This window comes from Thamnophis elegans, chromosome 17, assembly GCF_009769535.1.
Source record: "Thamnophis elegans isolate rThaEle1 chromosome 17, rThaEle1.pri, whole genome shotgun sequence".
Taxonomy (NCBI): domain Eukaryota; kingdom Metazoa; phylum Chordata; class Lepidosauria; order Squamata; family Colubridae; genus Thamnophis; species Thamnophis elegans.
In genome coordinates this window covers 1124047-1136936 of record NC_045557.1, presented here as the reverse complement: position 1 = coordinate 1136936, position 12890 = coordinate 1124047, and the positions used below count along the sequence as shown (strand labels likewise).

The following is a 12890-nucleotide window of genomic DNA, read 5'->3' as shown; positions in this document are numbered from 1 at the left end:
AGAGAGCCAATTGGGTTCTCTCTCCAAAGAGACCCTCTGCAAGAGGTGGGGGGGGGCTCTGACCTTCTGGTGGGTCCAGGGTCTCCCCCCCCACAAGCCAAGGAAGCCAGTCTGGGTGCTGCTGCTGCTGGCAATGACCCCACAGGGGCAGCAGGGGAATTTCTCCTGGTCTGGGCCAGACTCCTGTTGGGCAGTTTTGACATTCCCTCCCTCGCAGGGTTGTTGTGAAGGAGAGAGGCGTTCGAGGTCTCTCTTTGCCAGCCTGATTCCAAGGCCGAAGCTCCGTGGGGGCTGCGGGAGAAAGGGAGCAAGTCCTCCCTCTAGCCCATCCTCTCGGGGGGAGCCAAGCAGGGCTGCTGGGGGCTGACAGGCAGAGTCCCTCTGAACACCGGTTCCTTTCGTCTTTGCGGCTCGGCTGGCGGCCACAGTCACACCTTGAGGCCGTGAGTTCCACAGGCAAAAGTTCCGGCCGGCAGTTCGTCCTCCAATCCGCAGCCCTTTGAGGGCGCCGCTGACCGGGGCCCCTTCGCCCTTCCGTCCCTCCTTCGGCCGCCGCCCGCCTTCATCTGCTTGGGGTCCCCCTGGATTTCTGAGTAGCCTGGCCGGGGTCGCTGCTTCCTGCGGGAGGGGCGCTGCCTTTGCGACGGCGTCTGGCGCCCCCCGGGGGTCGCGGGGGCCGCTGCAGCGCTCAGGAGGCTCCCCCAAACTCCGTACCCCACCTTCCCCGCCGCAGGACCCGCCTTGGCCCTCTGCCCCGCAGGGAAAGGGAAGGCGGGCGCGGCGCCGGGACACGCGCAGAGCGCCGGGCTCTCCGGACAGCTCCGCGGGCGCGCGCGACCGGCTCTCGGCTGCGGAGGAGGCGGAGGCGGAGGCAGCGGCGGAGGCGGAGCCAGCCCAGCCCCGCGTCTCCTCCCGGGCGAAGCCAGCCGCCGCCCCAGCCGCGCCGGGAAAGAACCGTTGCGCGCGCGGCTCCCCGGGCAGCCATGGATGCTCCCAGCCGCCGCCTCCTCCTCCTCCTCCTCCTCCTCCCGCTGGCCGGTGCGTGGAAGGGGCGGGCGGGGGCGCCGCGGGGGGACCCTGCGGGGCGGGCAGGCGCGCGCGCGACTTTGGCCGGCGGGAAGGGCGGGGGGCGCCTCCCCTCCGGGTTTCGGAATCGCGCGGCTGCTTTCCCTGCCCTGCGGGGCGTCCCGGCCTTTGAATGCGATGCCGGGGAGGCCGAGTCTTCCCGGCTGAGATCCGGGGCTTTGGAGGGCTGCCAGCGGGCAGCAGATGGGCGCCTCTCCCAGACCGCGATCGGCTGACCCACTTCCTCCCCCGGGCCTCCCCGCTGCAGCCCAGGAGTCCGGCGGCCAGGCACACGTCCCTCCTTGCCTGCTGGGGAAGGGGGGGGTTTCCTTCCACTGCCCGGTCCAGCTGTGACTTTGCCGCTGGCGGCCCCCCTGCAGCGCCCGAGTCCCCTTCCCTGCAGGAGGAAGCGGGCTGCGTGGAAGCCTAGGAAATAAGCGGAGCCTCTCCTGCTGGAGGCCCCGTATACCAGCGCTTGCCCAGTTGCCAGGGGAGGGAGGCGGCTCCAGGGAAGGGCCCTTGGCACCTGCTGCTCTCCCAGGCTCCCCGGAGGAGGAGTGGTTGCCCTTAGTGAGGCTGTTACCAGATTAGGCCCTTTGCTTTCCATTGACTGGAGGGAGGCCTTGTGGGGGGCAGGGGGGGCTGTTCCCTGGCTGACCAGATGTGGGCTCAGCCCCCCAGTTGTTTCCCAGGGTGTCTCTAGTAGAACCTCCCTGTGCAGCAGCAGCAGTCCTGCAAAAGGCAGTGAAGGCCAGAGGGTTTTCCTGAAGCTTTTTTTACCTTTGGGGAGAGTTTTGCATCAACCAGCCTCCATCCCGGCAAAGAATTTCTAGGGCTCTTCTCAGGTTGATGTGCAGTTTGCAAAGCCCCCCCCGCCCCCCCCCCCAGGCCCTTGGAAGGGTCCCAGCATGGTGGGAAGGGCGCCCTCCTCCTCACCCGAGGCCCTGGGCCTCCTTTGCTCTGCCCGTCTGTCCCTCGGATCCGAGCCCCGGAGCCACTTGGCTGACCCGCCTCTGTTGCCCGCACAGCCCAGCTCGGCGGTGCCAGGAAGGTCCAGCTGCCCCCGGGGCCCTTGTACCGCGTGGAAGGCGCCACCCTGGCCATTCCCTGCAACGTCTCCGAGTTCGAGGGTCCTTCTCTGCAGCAGTTTGAGTGGTTCCTGTATCGCCCGTCGGCTCCCGACATCTCCATCGGCATGGTCAGCACGCGGGACCCCAACTTCCCTTACGCGGTTTTTGGGGCCCGGGTGCAGGCTGGCAACGTCTCCATCCTGCGCCTTCGGGGCGATGCTGTGGAGCTGCGTGTCAGGGCGGTCCGGATGGAGGACACGGGGGTCTACGAGTGCTACACGCCCACCACCGACTCCAAGTACCAGGGCAGCTACAGTGCTAAGGTGGAGGTCAGAGGTACGCCTGCCCTCTCAATGCTGGGGGAGAGTCTTGGCCATGGCCGTCCAGCCCCACCAGAGGGAGGAGCCAGCAGCCTCTTTCCTCTGCCCCCCTCCCTGCATTGCCGCCCCCCCAAGGTGTGTGGGGCAGGGCCCAGCCCCCGGGAACCGACCGTGGACTGCCTGCTAGGTTTCCCTTGGGAGGAATGAAGGGTTGGGAAGAGGGATGGTGGGAAGGGGGTCCCAGCCCTGGCTCTGTGGAACTGACCCCTTTCCTTCTGCCCCCCCCCATCCTCCCCCCCCCCCGCAGTTATCCCCGACCAGCTCTCTGTCTCCGCTGCCCCTCCCTCTGCTGCAAAGCCCCCTCTCTTGGGCCGGGGGGCTCCTCCCCCTGCCCAGATGGTGCTTCTGGAGAGCCAGGACCTGCTGCTGACCTGCTCCGTGGCCAGCGGGACCCAGCAACACACCCACCTCTCGGCCTCCTTCACCGTCTCCGCGCCCGGCAGTCCCCGGCTGCAGCAGGAGGTGATCGGGCTGCGGCGGGACTTTGCCCTGGAGTCAACCGGGCGTTTTGCCCAGCGGCGCCAGGCCCGGGAGCTCTCCCTGGTCAAGCTGGGCGACTGGAAGTACCAGATGGCGCTGGACCGGCTCAGGCCAGAGGACTCCGGGACCTATCACTGCGCCGCCGGGGAGTGGATCCAGGATCCTGATGGCAGCTGGCAGCAGATCACTGAGAAGCGAGTGGCGCTGGCCGATGTCTCCGTTCAGAGCATAGGTGGGTCTGCCCCAAAGACCCCTTTGTAGCCTTCCTCATTTCCCAAGGGGCCACTCGTTCTCTCTCAAGGGGTCCTGCTGGGCATCCCTCCTCATCCCTTGGTCTCCCAGCCTCAGAATTGGCACCAGATGTCCCCCCCCTTCCCTCCACTCTGCTTGTTGGGCCTCGAGGCCATCCTGCTCTGCGGGTACCATGGGGAGCTGATCGGTGGGGCGGGGCGCACGTGGGACAGTCACGGACAGGGAGGCATCCGGGACCCCCCACCTCCAAGCACCTGAGCCTCTCTCCTCCCTGTGCTTTGCTTCCAGTGAGCCAGCTCTCGGTGTCTGCCGGCCCCCCCAGAGCCCTGCTGAGCCCCGGAGACTCCCTGGAGCTCTTCTGCAACGTCTCCGGGGCCGCCGTCCTCCTCCTGCCCCATGTGGCCTTGGCCGTCAGCTGGGAGCTGAGGAAGGAGGCTGACGGGGATGGGCATCTCGTCGCCCGGCTGGAGGGCAGCGGAGGGCTTGTCCTGGGCCAGAACTACGCCAACCGCAACGTGGGCAGGAGGCACGTCTCCCTGCAGAAGCTGGCCTCCCCTCTGGGCGCTTTCCTGCTGCGGATCGAGTCGGCCCAGCCGGCGGACGTGGGCTCGTACCGCTGCGAGGTTCAGGTCTTTTCGCGGTCTCTGAGCGCAGAGTTTCATCCGTTGGCCACCCTGAGGTCCGAGGTGATCAGCGTGGAGGTCAAGTCCCAAGGTAGCCCTTCCTCTTCCCCTACCGGGCTCATGTGGGCCCCGTGGCCTTTGGGGGCAGGGACACGGGAGGGCCAGCGGGGTTCTTCTCTGTCCCTTGAAGAGGCTCTTCCCAGGAGTTGCGCAAAGGTCCCGGATTTGATGCCGCGGTTGAGCCATTCCGGCTTCCTCCCTGGCTGGGATCTCCAGAGATCAGATTCTCCCAGAGCCCGTAGATCCTCTGGAACATGGCAGAAGGCTTAAATAACTCCACAGTAATTAACCATAATTTGAGCCGATCCAATCAGAAAAGGGGGACGGATCATAATAATAACCTGCCACATTCCAGAGGCCTCCATGGGCCGCTGCTCCCTAGTTAGGTAAGTAAAATCTTTATTACGGTCAAAGACCAGCAATACACATTAGTTTTTACACTATATTAAAGAATACTAACATTAAAATATAATTAAAAAGTATTGACATTAAAAGTGGATAATAACATAATGGCCCAAAGATTGTTAAAGGTATGTCCAGATAATTGGTACCAGATGACCACTATACTTCTGTAGCCAATGTTTTTTCCTATGGACACTGCAGCCGCACAGAACTTTGCCATTGCAGACGTGGTAACCGGGTTAGTGTCCTGGAGGAGGAAGCCTAGATAAAAATTCTCTGCCCCCCCTGGCAATCTCTCTAATAAGGGGAGGATATGTGCAGACCTACAAGCTCTGAATAGCTGGCAGTGTAACAGAACATTTGCGTTATCTTCCACTTCTCCTTTACCACATATACAAACCTGTTCTGCTAGAGGTGTTCTCTTATACCTGCCCCGGAGGAGTGCGGAAGGGAGAACGTTAAATCTGGCTCTGAAGAAAGCTATTCTTTGTTTTGGGAAGATCAGGTCTTTAGATCTCTTCCCGCACTCCCTGTTTGGTTCTGTCCCTGCTGTGGAGAGGCAACCTATTTAGTTCTTCCTGGAACTCCACGTCCCTCATTCCATTAATTACTACTTGCTTTGCTTGGTCAAAGACCAGGGAGATTGAGAGTAACGGTGAGAGCCCATAAGAGCCCAGCTTGTGATCAGTTGCCTGTTTCCAGGGGGAGGGGAAATTGTCCGTCAACGCTAGTGGGGACAGTCCCTCTGGAAAGAAATGCATTTTAAGCCAATGAATGACCATCATCTTCCAGGCTCTTACCTGAATTTGAGGCATGCCTGTCTCAATTCCTAACCGGGCATTTGGGGTTCCTTTGGGTGCAGCTAAGGTGGCTGGCAGGAATTTACTTTGTATGGTTTCTAGCAAGTCTCTCTTTGCAAGGATTCCTGTTTGTGCCCCGTAAAGAACTCCCTAGTTAGGTATTGCTGCTGTTTGGGCCTTGTGGCCCCTCAAAAGGGTTTTAGAAGCACTCTGGGCCAAGCAGGAGACCCCCCCCACTCCACCCACCACTCAGATTCAGGGGATTAGCATGGACGTGTCTCGGCTTCTGCATTTTGTTCCCTGTTTCCTGGATTCCAGTGAAAGAAAACAGCCTTCCTAGCTGAGGTAGGAAAGGGGTCTTTACCTGCCTTGACGGAGGGAATGAGAAGGCGGAAAGGTTCCCCACAAGCCATTCATCTTCTCAGCGCTGCCTGCCATCCCATAATTACATGCATGATAATTAATGCCATCAATCTCTTAAATCTGCCTCTTTCCCAGCTGAAATTCTCAGCCTTTTAGGAATGCTGAGCTCTTGTGCCGGTGGGAGGGGCTCCTTCCCGCCCCCTCCTCAGGCTGCCTCCTTCTCCCCACAGCGGTGGTGCTGGGGGCCGTCGCATGGCTGCCCTGGCCCACCCTCCACCGCGGCAGCACAGCCGACCTCCGGTGCAACGTCTCCGTGGAATCGGCTCAGGACGTCCACCTGGCCCTCAGCTGGTGGGCAGAGCTGCCCCAGCCGGACTCCCCCCCGCTCGGGGTCCTCCTGGCCTCTGTGGACCGCGAGGGGGTGGCGCAGCTGGAGAAGACGCCGTCCGGAGGGGCCCTGAGCGTGGATAAAGTGGGGCCGCAGAGCCACCGCATGCGTCTGCACGCGGTCCAGCCATCTGATGAAGGGGGCTACTATTGCGCCGTGACTGCCTGGGTGCGCTCCCCTGACCGCAGCTGGTACCAGGCGGCTTCGGCAAAGTCCAACGTGGTCACTGTGTACCCGTATCCCCTGGGTGAGTAGAGCCAGGCCGTTTTGGCCCCGAGTCCTCCCCCGCCTGGGGCCCCGCCTCCCCTCGACCCCTCCCCTGCTGGAAGAGGCAGCCTCTGCCCCCCTCCCCCCCTTTTGAGGGCTGATGCCCTTCCTGCCCTTGTTTCCTCAGCCATGGACACCCTGCTCATCCCTCTGGCGGTCGGCATCTCCAGCGCCCTCCTCCTGGGGGTCTCCATCCTGGTCTCGGTCACCTGCTGCTTCATGGCCAGGCTGCGCAAGAGGTGAACACCGGCCGGGAGGCCAGAGGTGAGCAGGTCTCCCTTGGGGGGGTCTTGATCAGTTGTGGCAGGGCCATCTGTAGGGGGCAGCCGAAGGGCTAAAGCAAAAGTCCTTCCCTGGCTTCCGAAGACGCTTGCAGGGGTGTTGCCAGAGGCTGCTTTCTGGGGGGGGGGGGCCGCAGAAGGAAATTCAGGAGGGCCTCAGCTGGTCACCACTCCCCCCCCCGAGGGTCCGATCTGTTTGACCCAGGTCTTCTGTCTGTGTTTCCTCCGTAGCTTTGCAATCTTGCTAGTCACCAAGATGGTTTCTCCTCAGCCGAATCTCTCTGCTCTGTGCCGCTGTCCATTTTGCCCGAGGGCAGGTGGGGGCGCACTTCCCCTCCCCCCTCCCCTCCATCTGCAGACCCTTTTGCTGCTGCTCTTCTGGGTGACATTGGTCGCTGCTTCCTGCTCATCAAGGCGGCCGCGTCTCCTGGCGGTTGGGACTCTGGCGGAGCACGGCTGCCCCCTGGAGACTCCCCTGGAGGGCAAATGTGGACGCCCGTCTCCCAACACCCGGATTGTGCCAAATGGACCCTTGAGGGATCGGGCACCCTTCCGTCCCACGCCTGGCCTCCCGAGGACCTGAGCCTCACCCTCCCCTGGCTTCCCTTGGTTTCCGGGTGCCAAGGCTGCTGCCGGAGTCCCTGACAGGCACAGGGAGATGCCGTAGAAGGAGGCTGCAGCCCAGCAGGGGGACCGGCCACCGCGGGGGCTGCCCAGCAGAAGGGCCGGAGCAGAGCAGACAACGTCTCTTTCGAAGAAGAGCAGCTCTCTGTCAGCAGCTGGGCTGTTTCCAGCCAGGGGGGCTGTTTCTGCAAGCGTCCCAAGGACTCAGTCCCAGCAGGCACCTCTGGACTTTTGCAGCCAAGCAGCGGTGCCCTCGAAGGACGCTAGTCCTCTTTAAGTCATTTGTGTTGTGTGAGTGTGTGCATGCAAGCAGGGGGCCCTCCTTTGACTCCCCTTCCTCATTCCGTTGCCAGCAGGGGAGGCCTGGCTGTGCCCACCACTCAGTGCCCGTCCAGAGAGGGTGGCTTTGGGCTCCTGGCATCCTAGGGGGAATCTTCTGTCCAAGCACCTCTGCCCTTTGCCACCCAGCCAGAAGAGGGTGAGACCCCCCCCCACACACACCCAGCCAGCATTTGATGGTGCTCAAATTCAACCCGGGGCCTCCCAATCCAGGCAGGGGAGAAGCCCTCAAACTTGAAAATAATCTTCATGGAGCCAAATGGGATTTTAATAAAAATGTGAACCGCAGAGTCTCTCCGAGTTTTCTCTCGAGTTTTCTGAAGCCCCAGAAGCCACAAGACCTGGCAGATCAGGGCAGGGAGGCAGCTTCTAAACAGGCTGGCCGGGAACTATGGGAGTTGAGCTCCTGGGCAGCAAGAGGGCACTGGGGTGGGGGTGGGGGAGACCCGAAGTGAGTTGGACTCCCTGGGCCGCCATTTGTTCACATGAGGGAGGTGATGGAATCCTCTGGGCCTAGAATTGGCTTGCAAGGGCTTTGGGGGCATGGGGGGGGGACTCCCCAACTTTGGCCCCATCGTGGCTGTTTGGCCTGATCTGTCTTGCTCTGGGGGGGGGGGGGGGCCTTGGAGGAGCTGCACTACCCTTCCCTGGCCAGGAGCAAGAGGGGGCGCTGCAGGGCAGGGAAACCGCAGCTGTGAAAGGCTGCTCAGAAAGCTTGACTGGCATTTAAGAAATGCTCCCCCCCCCCCCCCGTTTTCCAGCATAAACTCTCCCGTAAACCAGGATCTCAGCTGCTTTGGGCTCCTGGAGAGAAAAAGGGATAAAGGCCCCTTGAGGGCCTCTTAGGAATGGGAGTGGGATGGTGGGTAAGAATTTGAAAGTAAAATCTGTTCCAGGTCTCATAGGCTCACCTGAGTCTTCAAGATACAAGACCCCCCCCCAAAAAATGCCACCCTTGTGCCTATTTTATGCGCTCCAAACCTTCTGGGTGACCCGTTTGAGCTTTTGAGTTTCATGTGCAAATATATGCAGACACAGAAATCCTTGGTTGCACAACTCACCTAGTCAGGTTTATTTCAAAATATGGAATGCCGACATATCTCTGAGTCCATATCATAAATCAACACCCCCCCCCCATTTTCTTGTCCTGCGGGGGAAGCAGCCAGTCATGCGGGGTGGAGAAAATCCACTAACCGAAACGGCCTCTTTGGAGGGCCCTCCCCAACTCTGGCCAAGGAGAGTTTCAGCCCCCACCCCCAGGGCTCCGGCCTCTGCAGTTCTCCCTACATCCCCCCGGAGGTCTCCGTGGCCTTTGGCATGCCCAAAGCAAACTCTGGAGCGCTTTTTAAAAAGGGAGCCTAAATTGTGCAAAAATGCCCATTTGAAAACTGCACCGTCTCCAGGGAGGGTGGGGGGAGCTGAGCAGGTTTTTTTGGGGGGGGGAGAGCAGGCAGGGCGTTCATGGTCCTGACCGATCGTCTTCACTGCCTTCTTGTTTGTGCAGCCCCCCAACTTGGCACCTTTCCTCCTTGTTCCCCAGTTGCCCCCCAGGCTGATCCCTTGTTGCCCCGAGAGTCTCTTCCCCCATTTGAGCTGGGGAAGCTAAGCAGGGTCAGATGCGGCTGGGGCTTGCATGGGAGACCCCCTGCGCTCGGGGCTCAGCTGGGAAGCCCAGGAAGTAGGAAGGGCCAAAGCCCCCTCAATCTCCGTGCTGAGAAAACCACCAGGGCCCATCTGTGGAGACCCCCCCCCCCCGCTCCCCTCCTCTTTCCTAGCAATGGGTCTGGGCCCCCATGGAATGTGGCTTCCAGTTCCACGTTGCCTCCCGATGGCTTCGGTTGCCAGCTTCCTGCCCACGGGCGCTTTCAGGAACAGCTTCTCGGTTGGGTCTCGCAGAGTCCGTGCTGATAACCCCCAAGGTCAAACCGGCCGGAGGGTCCCACTTGCCCAGACGGCTCCCCTGCCCCCTCTGGGCGCCTTCTGCCACAGCCCAGGCTCCCTGGCTCGCTCTGCCCGTCCGGCGGTCCCTTAGACCTTGGACTCGTTCTCGGTGCCAGTGAGGTTCCCGTTCCTCTCCTTCTCCCCCTTCTCCGTCCCCTCCTCCACCTTCTCGTCCAGCCGGCTGGGGATGGACCAGTACAGGTGGGCGTCCATGCGAGCTGCCGCCTCTGCCATCTCCCGGGCGCTGCAGCTGGGCGTGGGCACCTCGAAGGTCTGGTGGAAGCTGTTGTAATCCACCTCGTAAAACCCGTCCTCCAAGCTGAGGACCGACATGAAGCGATGTCCCCACAGGACCTCATCCACCAGGTAGGAGCTCCGGGCTTGGCACGTCATCCCTGCAGGGGAAGGGGGGACATTTGGGTGGGTAGGGGGAGCAGGGGGAGCCACCAGTTCATAGACGTTAATTTCTAATCCTAATTCCGCTCTCCTGATCCCACTGGGGAGGACGCTTCTCTTGACACCCATCCAGAGGCCTCTTGATGGAGGGCATGAATTCAGCGGGAAAACGGGCGACACACGACCGTCACAGGCACGTGGCTAGGAGTGGCTGGTGGGGAAACCAAACCACAGCGCCTTCCCTGAAGTGGGCAGCCTGGAGACCCCCGCCACAGCCCCCGCCCACCGACCTACCTGTGGCCTCCACCATCCCTTCCAGGATGACCACGATCTCAAACTCGTCCTTCCGCAGCTGCTCCTTGGAGACCTCCCAGAAGGGGCTCTGCTCGTTGATCTCGTGGCTGATGATCAGTGGGGAGACGAGGAAGAGGCGGTCGTCACCCGTCTCGAAGCCCACGCTGAGGTCCGTCTGGTTGAGGGGGATGAACTCCCCTTCCTGGGTCTGCTTGGACTTGATCAGCTTGGCCCGGATGGAGGCCTCCACGATGTGGGAGTTGCGCAGGTCCCCTACCCGGAACATCAGGCAGAGGTGGTCGTCCCGCAGCGAGATGACGGCGTGGGAGGAAAAGACCAGGGTCTCCGCCCGCTTGTTGGGCTGGGAGATCTTGACGAACATGCAGCCCACCATGAAGGCGTTCACCATGGAGCCCAGGATGGCCTGCAGCAGCAGCAGCACGATGCCCTCGGGGCACTTGTCGGTGATGACGCGGTGCCCGTAGCCGATGGTGGTCTCGGTCTCGATGGAGAAGAGGAAGGCCGAGACGAAGCCGTTGAGGTTGTTGACGCAGGGGGTCCAGGCGTCGTCCCCCAGGTGGTCCAGGTCCCCCCGGCAGTAGGCGATGAACCACCAGATGAGGCCGAAGAAGAGCCAGGTGACTGCGTAGGCCAGGATGAAGACCAGCAGGCTGAAGCGCCACTTCAGGTCCACCAGAGTGGTGAATATGTCGGTCAGGTAGCGGTAAGTCTCCCGCACATTCCCGTGCTGGACGTTGCACTTGCCGTCCTTCTCCACGTAGCGCTGGCGCCCGCGCTTCTTCTCGGCCTTCTCGGGGCCCTCGCCCAGGCGCCGCAAGGCCGCCGACTTGACCGGCTGTGAGGAAAGGGGCGCTTTGCCCTCAGAGACGGGGGTCTTGGGGACGGCAGCGAAAGCCGGGTTGTCTTTGGCCATCGTAGCGCTGGGCAGCCTCCAGATCTGCAAGGAAAGGCCGGCCGGAGCCCGGAGTGAGGAGGGCGGCAGGGAGGAAGAGAAAGAATCCCTGGGGTGAAACTGAGCCTTCCTAAGCTGCTTTGGGGAGTCCTAAAGCCCATGGCTGGGCTGGTTGGGGGGTGGAAAGAGGGGCGGTGACCCTCTTTGGAGGGCGCCCGCTGGGGCAGCAGAGCTGGAGAATTGGGCCACCTTCTCAGGAGGCTTCTGCGTGTCTGTGGGGTGAACTTTGCCCTTGGAAACAGACGCTCTGGGTTTGTGCAAAACACTGACTCATCGGCTGAGCACAGGCGGTGCCTTTGCACAGGTGCAAACAGAGCGCAGCCCCCACCCTTCACCTGCACACGGCCCTTCCGGGCCCCTTTGCTGAGCATTTCAGAACCTGGGGATGGTTTGGGAGTCCAGAGAGGGGGCCGAGCAAGGAGCCAATCCTGCAAGGGAAGGTTTGCTCTCTTGTCTCATGGGAGCCGGCTAGGCTGCTCTGCTGCAGGGCCGGCCCTTGCCGCCACACTTCCTGCCAGGCAAGTAGGAGAAGGGGGGGCGGAGGGCACCCCCAGCAGCCGAGAAACTACCCAGATGGCCTCCTCCAATTAAGAGGCGGGTTATTTTTAAACAGTGCCCACACGGTGGAAGCAAAGGTCCCCCTCCTCCCCAGTCGATATTCTCCAGGCTGTTTCCTTGGGAGGGGAGGGAGCCCTGAGCCGGCCTGAAAGGTCCCGGTGGCGAGAAGGCGAGAGGGCTGGGCGTGTGGCAGGGGCAAAGGGGTTTCCTCCCTCCTCCAATTCAGCTCATCTAGGGACTCTGCTGGGCACAGATGCTGGATGGGCCCATCGGCCTCTCGGGCATCAAGTGGAAACCGGGCAAAGCCCCAGAGGAGGAGAAAGAGGCCAATGCTGTTGCGATGGGCAAGGTGGAACTCTGGGGCTGCAGTCGGCCTGAAGGAGGAGGGACAGGCGGCCTGCAAAGGGTTTCCTCCTATTGTTCAGGGGCAGCAGAAGAGAGCCTGCGTGGCTGCCGTGGGGAGAAGGGCCTGTTCTCTGCTCTAGTGAGGTCCGTTTCCATTTTTCCTGGACCGGAGGGGGGGGCACCTTCATGAAGCCCTATTTATCTCCCCCTTTCTCCCCCGAGGGCACGGAGTGAGTTGGCAGGTGTAAACTTGCTGAGTGACAGGCCTCCCTACTCCCAGGCCACATGCCCTGTCAGAGAAAGGGGGCAGAATTGTCTTTTCACGGGTGAGGGGGCACTCTGGCTGCTCTGCAGGGCCCCCAACCTCAAGGCCCCTGGTCTTTCTGCCCTCCCGGTCCCATCCATTCCCTCGTGGGCCAAAAGGGAAGGCGGAGGTTAGCTGAGGCACCTTATTCTCCCCTACAGGCCCTAGGTGGGGGTCCTACTGGCCCGCAGGGGTCCCACGCACTCAGCCCCCAGGAGGAGCCCTGTGCTGAGCCGAGCCTGCAGGTCCCATCAGCAGTCAGACCGGCCTCCTAGCAGGATCTACCTCTCTCTGGCTCCGGAGGCTGCCCGGCTCCTGAGCTGGTCTGATGTTTTTATTAGGAAATAAAGGATGTTTTTATTAGGAAATAAAGGATGTTTTTATTAGGAAATAAGACGGATAGTAATAACCGTCTTGAGGTCCACAGGGAAAATAATGCCTGGCAAAGTTCATAGAGAGCACAGCCTTTGCTTTTCCTCTTCCGACAGGGCCCTTTGGCAAGCCCAACACCCCTTTTAGGCTAATAACAAGGGATCTATTCAAACCCCCTTCCCAAAATTGCCCCAAGGAGGCCTATCCAACAGGAAGGAGGCACCAGAAGGTGCCAGAACTCAGCGCTGCCCCCATTCCTGAAAAGACGGCTCAGGGGAATCGGGGGGCCTCAGAAGCCCCCGGAGCAGGAAGG

The 12890-nt window shown here is 61.5% G+C and overlaps 2 protein-coding genes across 2 annotated transcripts; one reads left to right on the top strand and one right to left on the bottom strand.

The window, feature by feature from the left end:
* Positions 1-902: 902 nt before the first annotated feature.
* On the top strand, positions 903-7682 carry IGSF8 (immunoglobulin superfamily member 8). Its single transcript, XM_032233868.1, has 7 exons — positions 903-1038; positions 2094-2471; positions 2763-3227; positions 3536-3961; positions 5726-6130; positions 6278-6414; positions 6663-7682. Exons 1-6 carry the CDS (start codon positions 984-986, stop codon positions 6391-6393), a joined length of 1845 nt encoding a protein of 614 aa, XP_032089759.1. The 5' UTR covers positions 903-983; the 3' UTR covers positions 6394-6414; positions 6663-7682.
* A 755-nt stretch (positions 7683-8437) lies between these two features.
* KCNJ9 (potassium inwardly rectifying channel subfamily J member 9) lies at positions 8438-11199 on the bottom strand. The gene is made up of 2 exons (XM_032233884.1): positions 10026-11199; positions 8438-9730 (listed from the first exon to the last, which is right to left on the bottom strand). The coding sequence occupies exons 1-2, from the start codon at positions 10957-10959 to the stop codon at positions 9423-9425; spliced, it is 1242 nt and encodes a 413-aa protein (XP_032089775.1). The 5' UTR covers positions 10960-11199; the 3' UTR covers positions 8438-9422.
* Positions 11200-12890: the final 1691 nt, after the last annotated feature.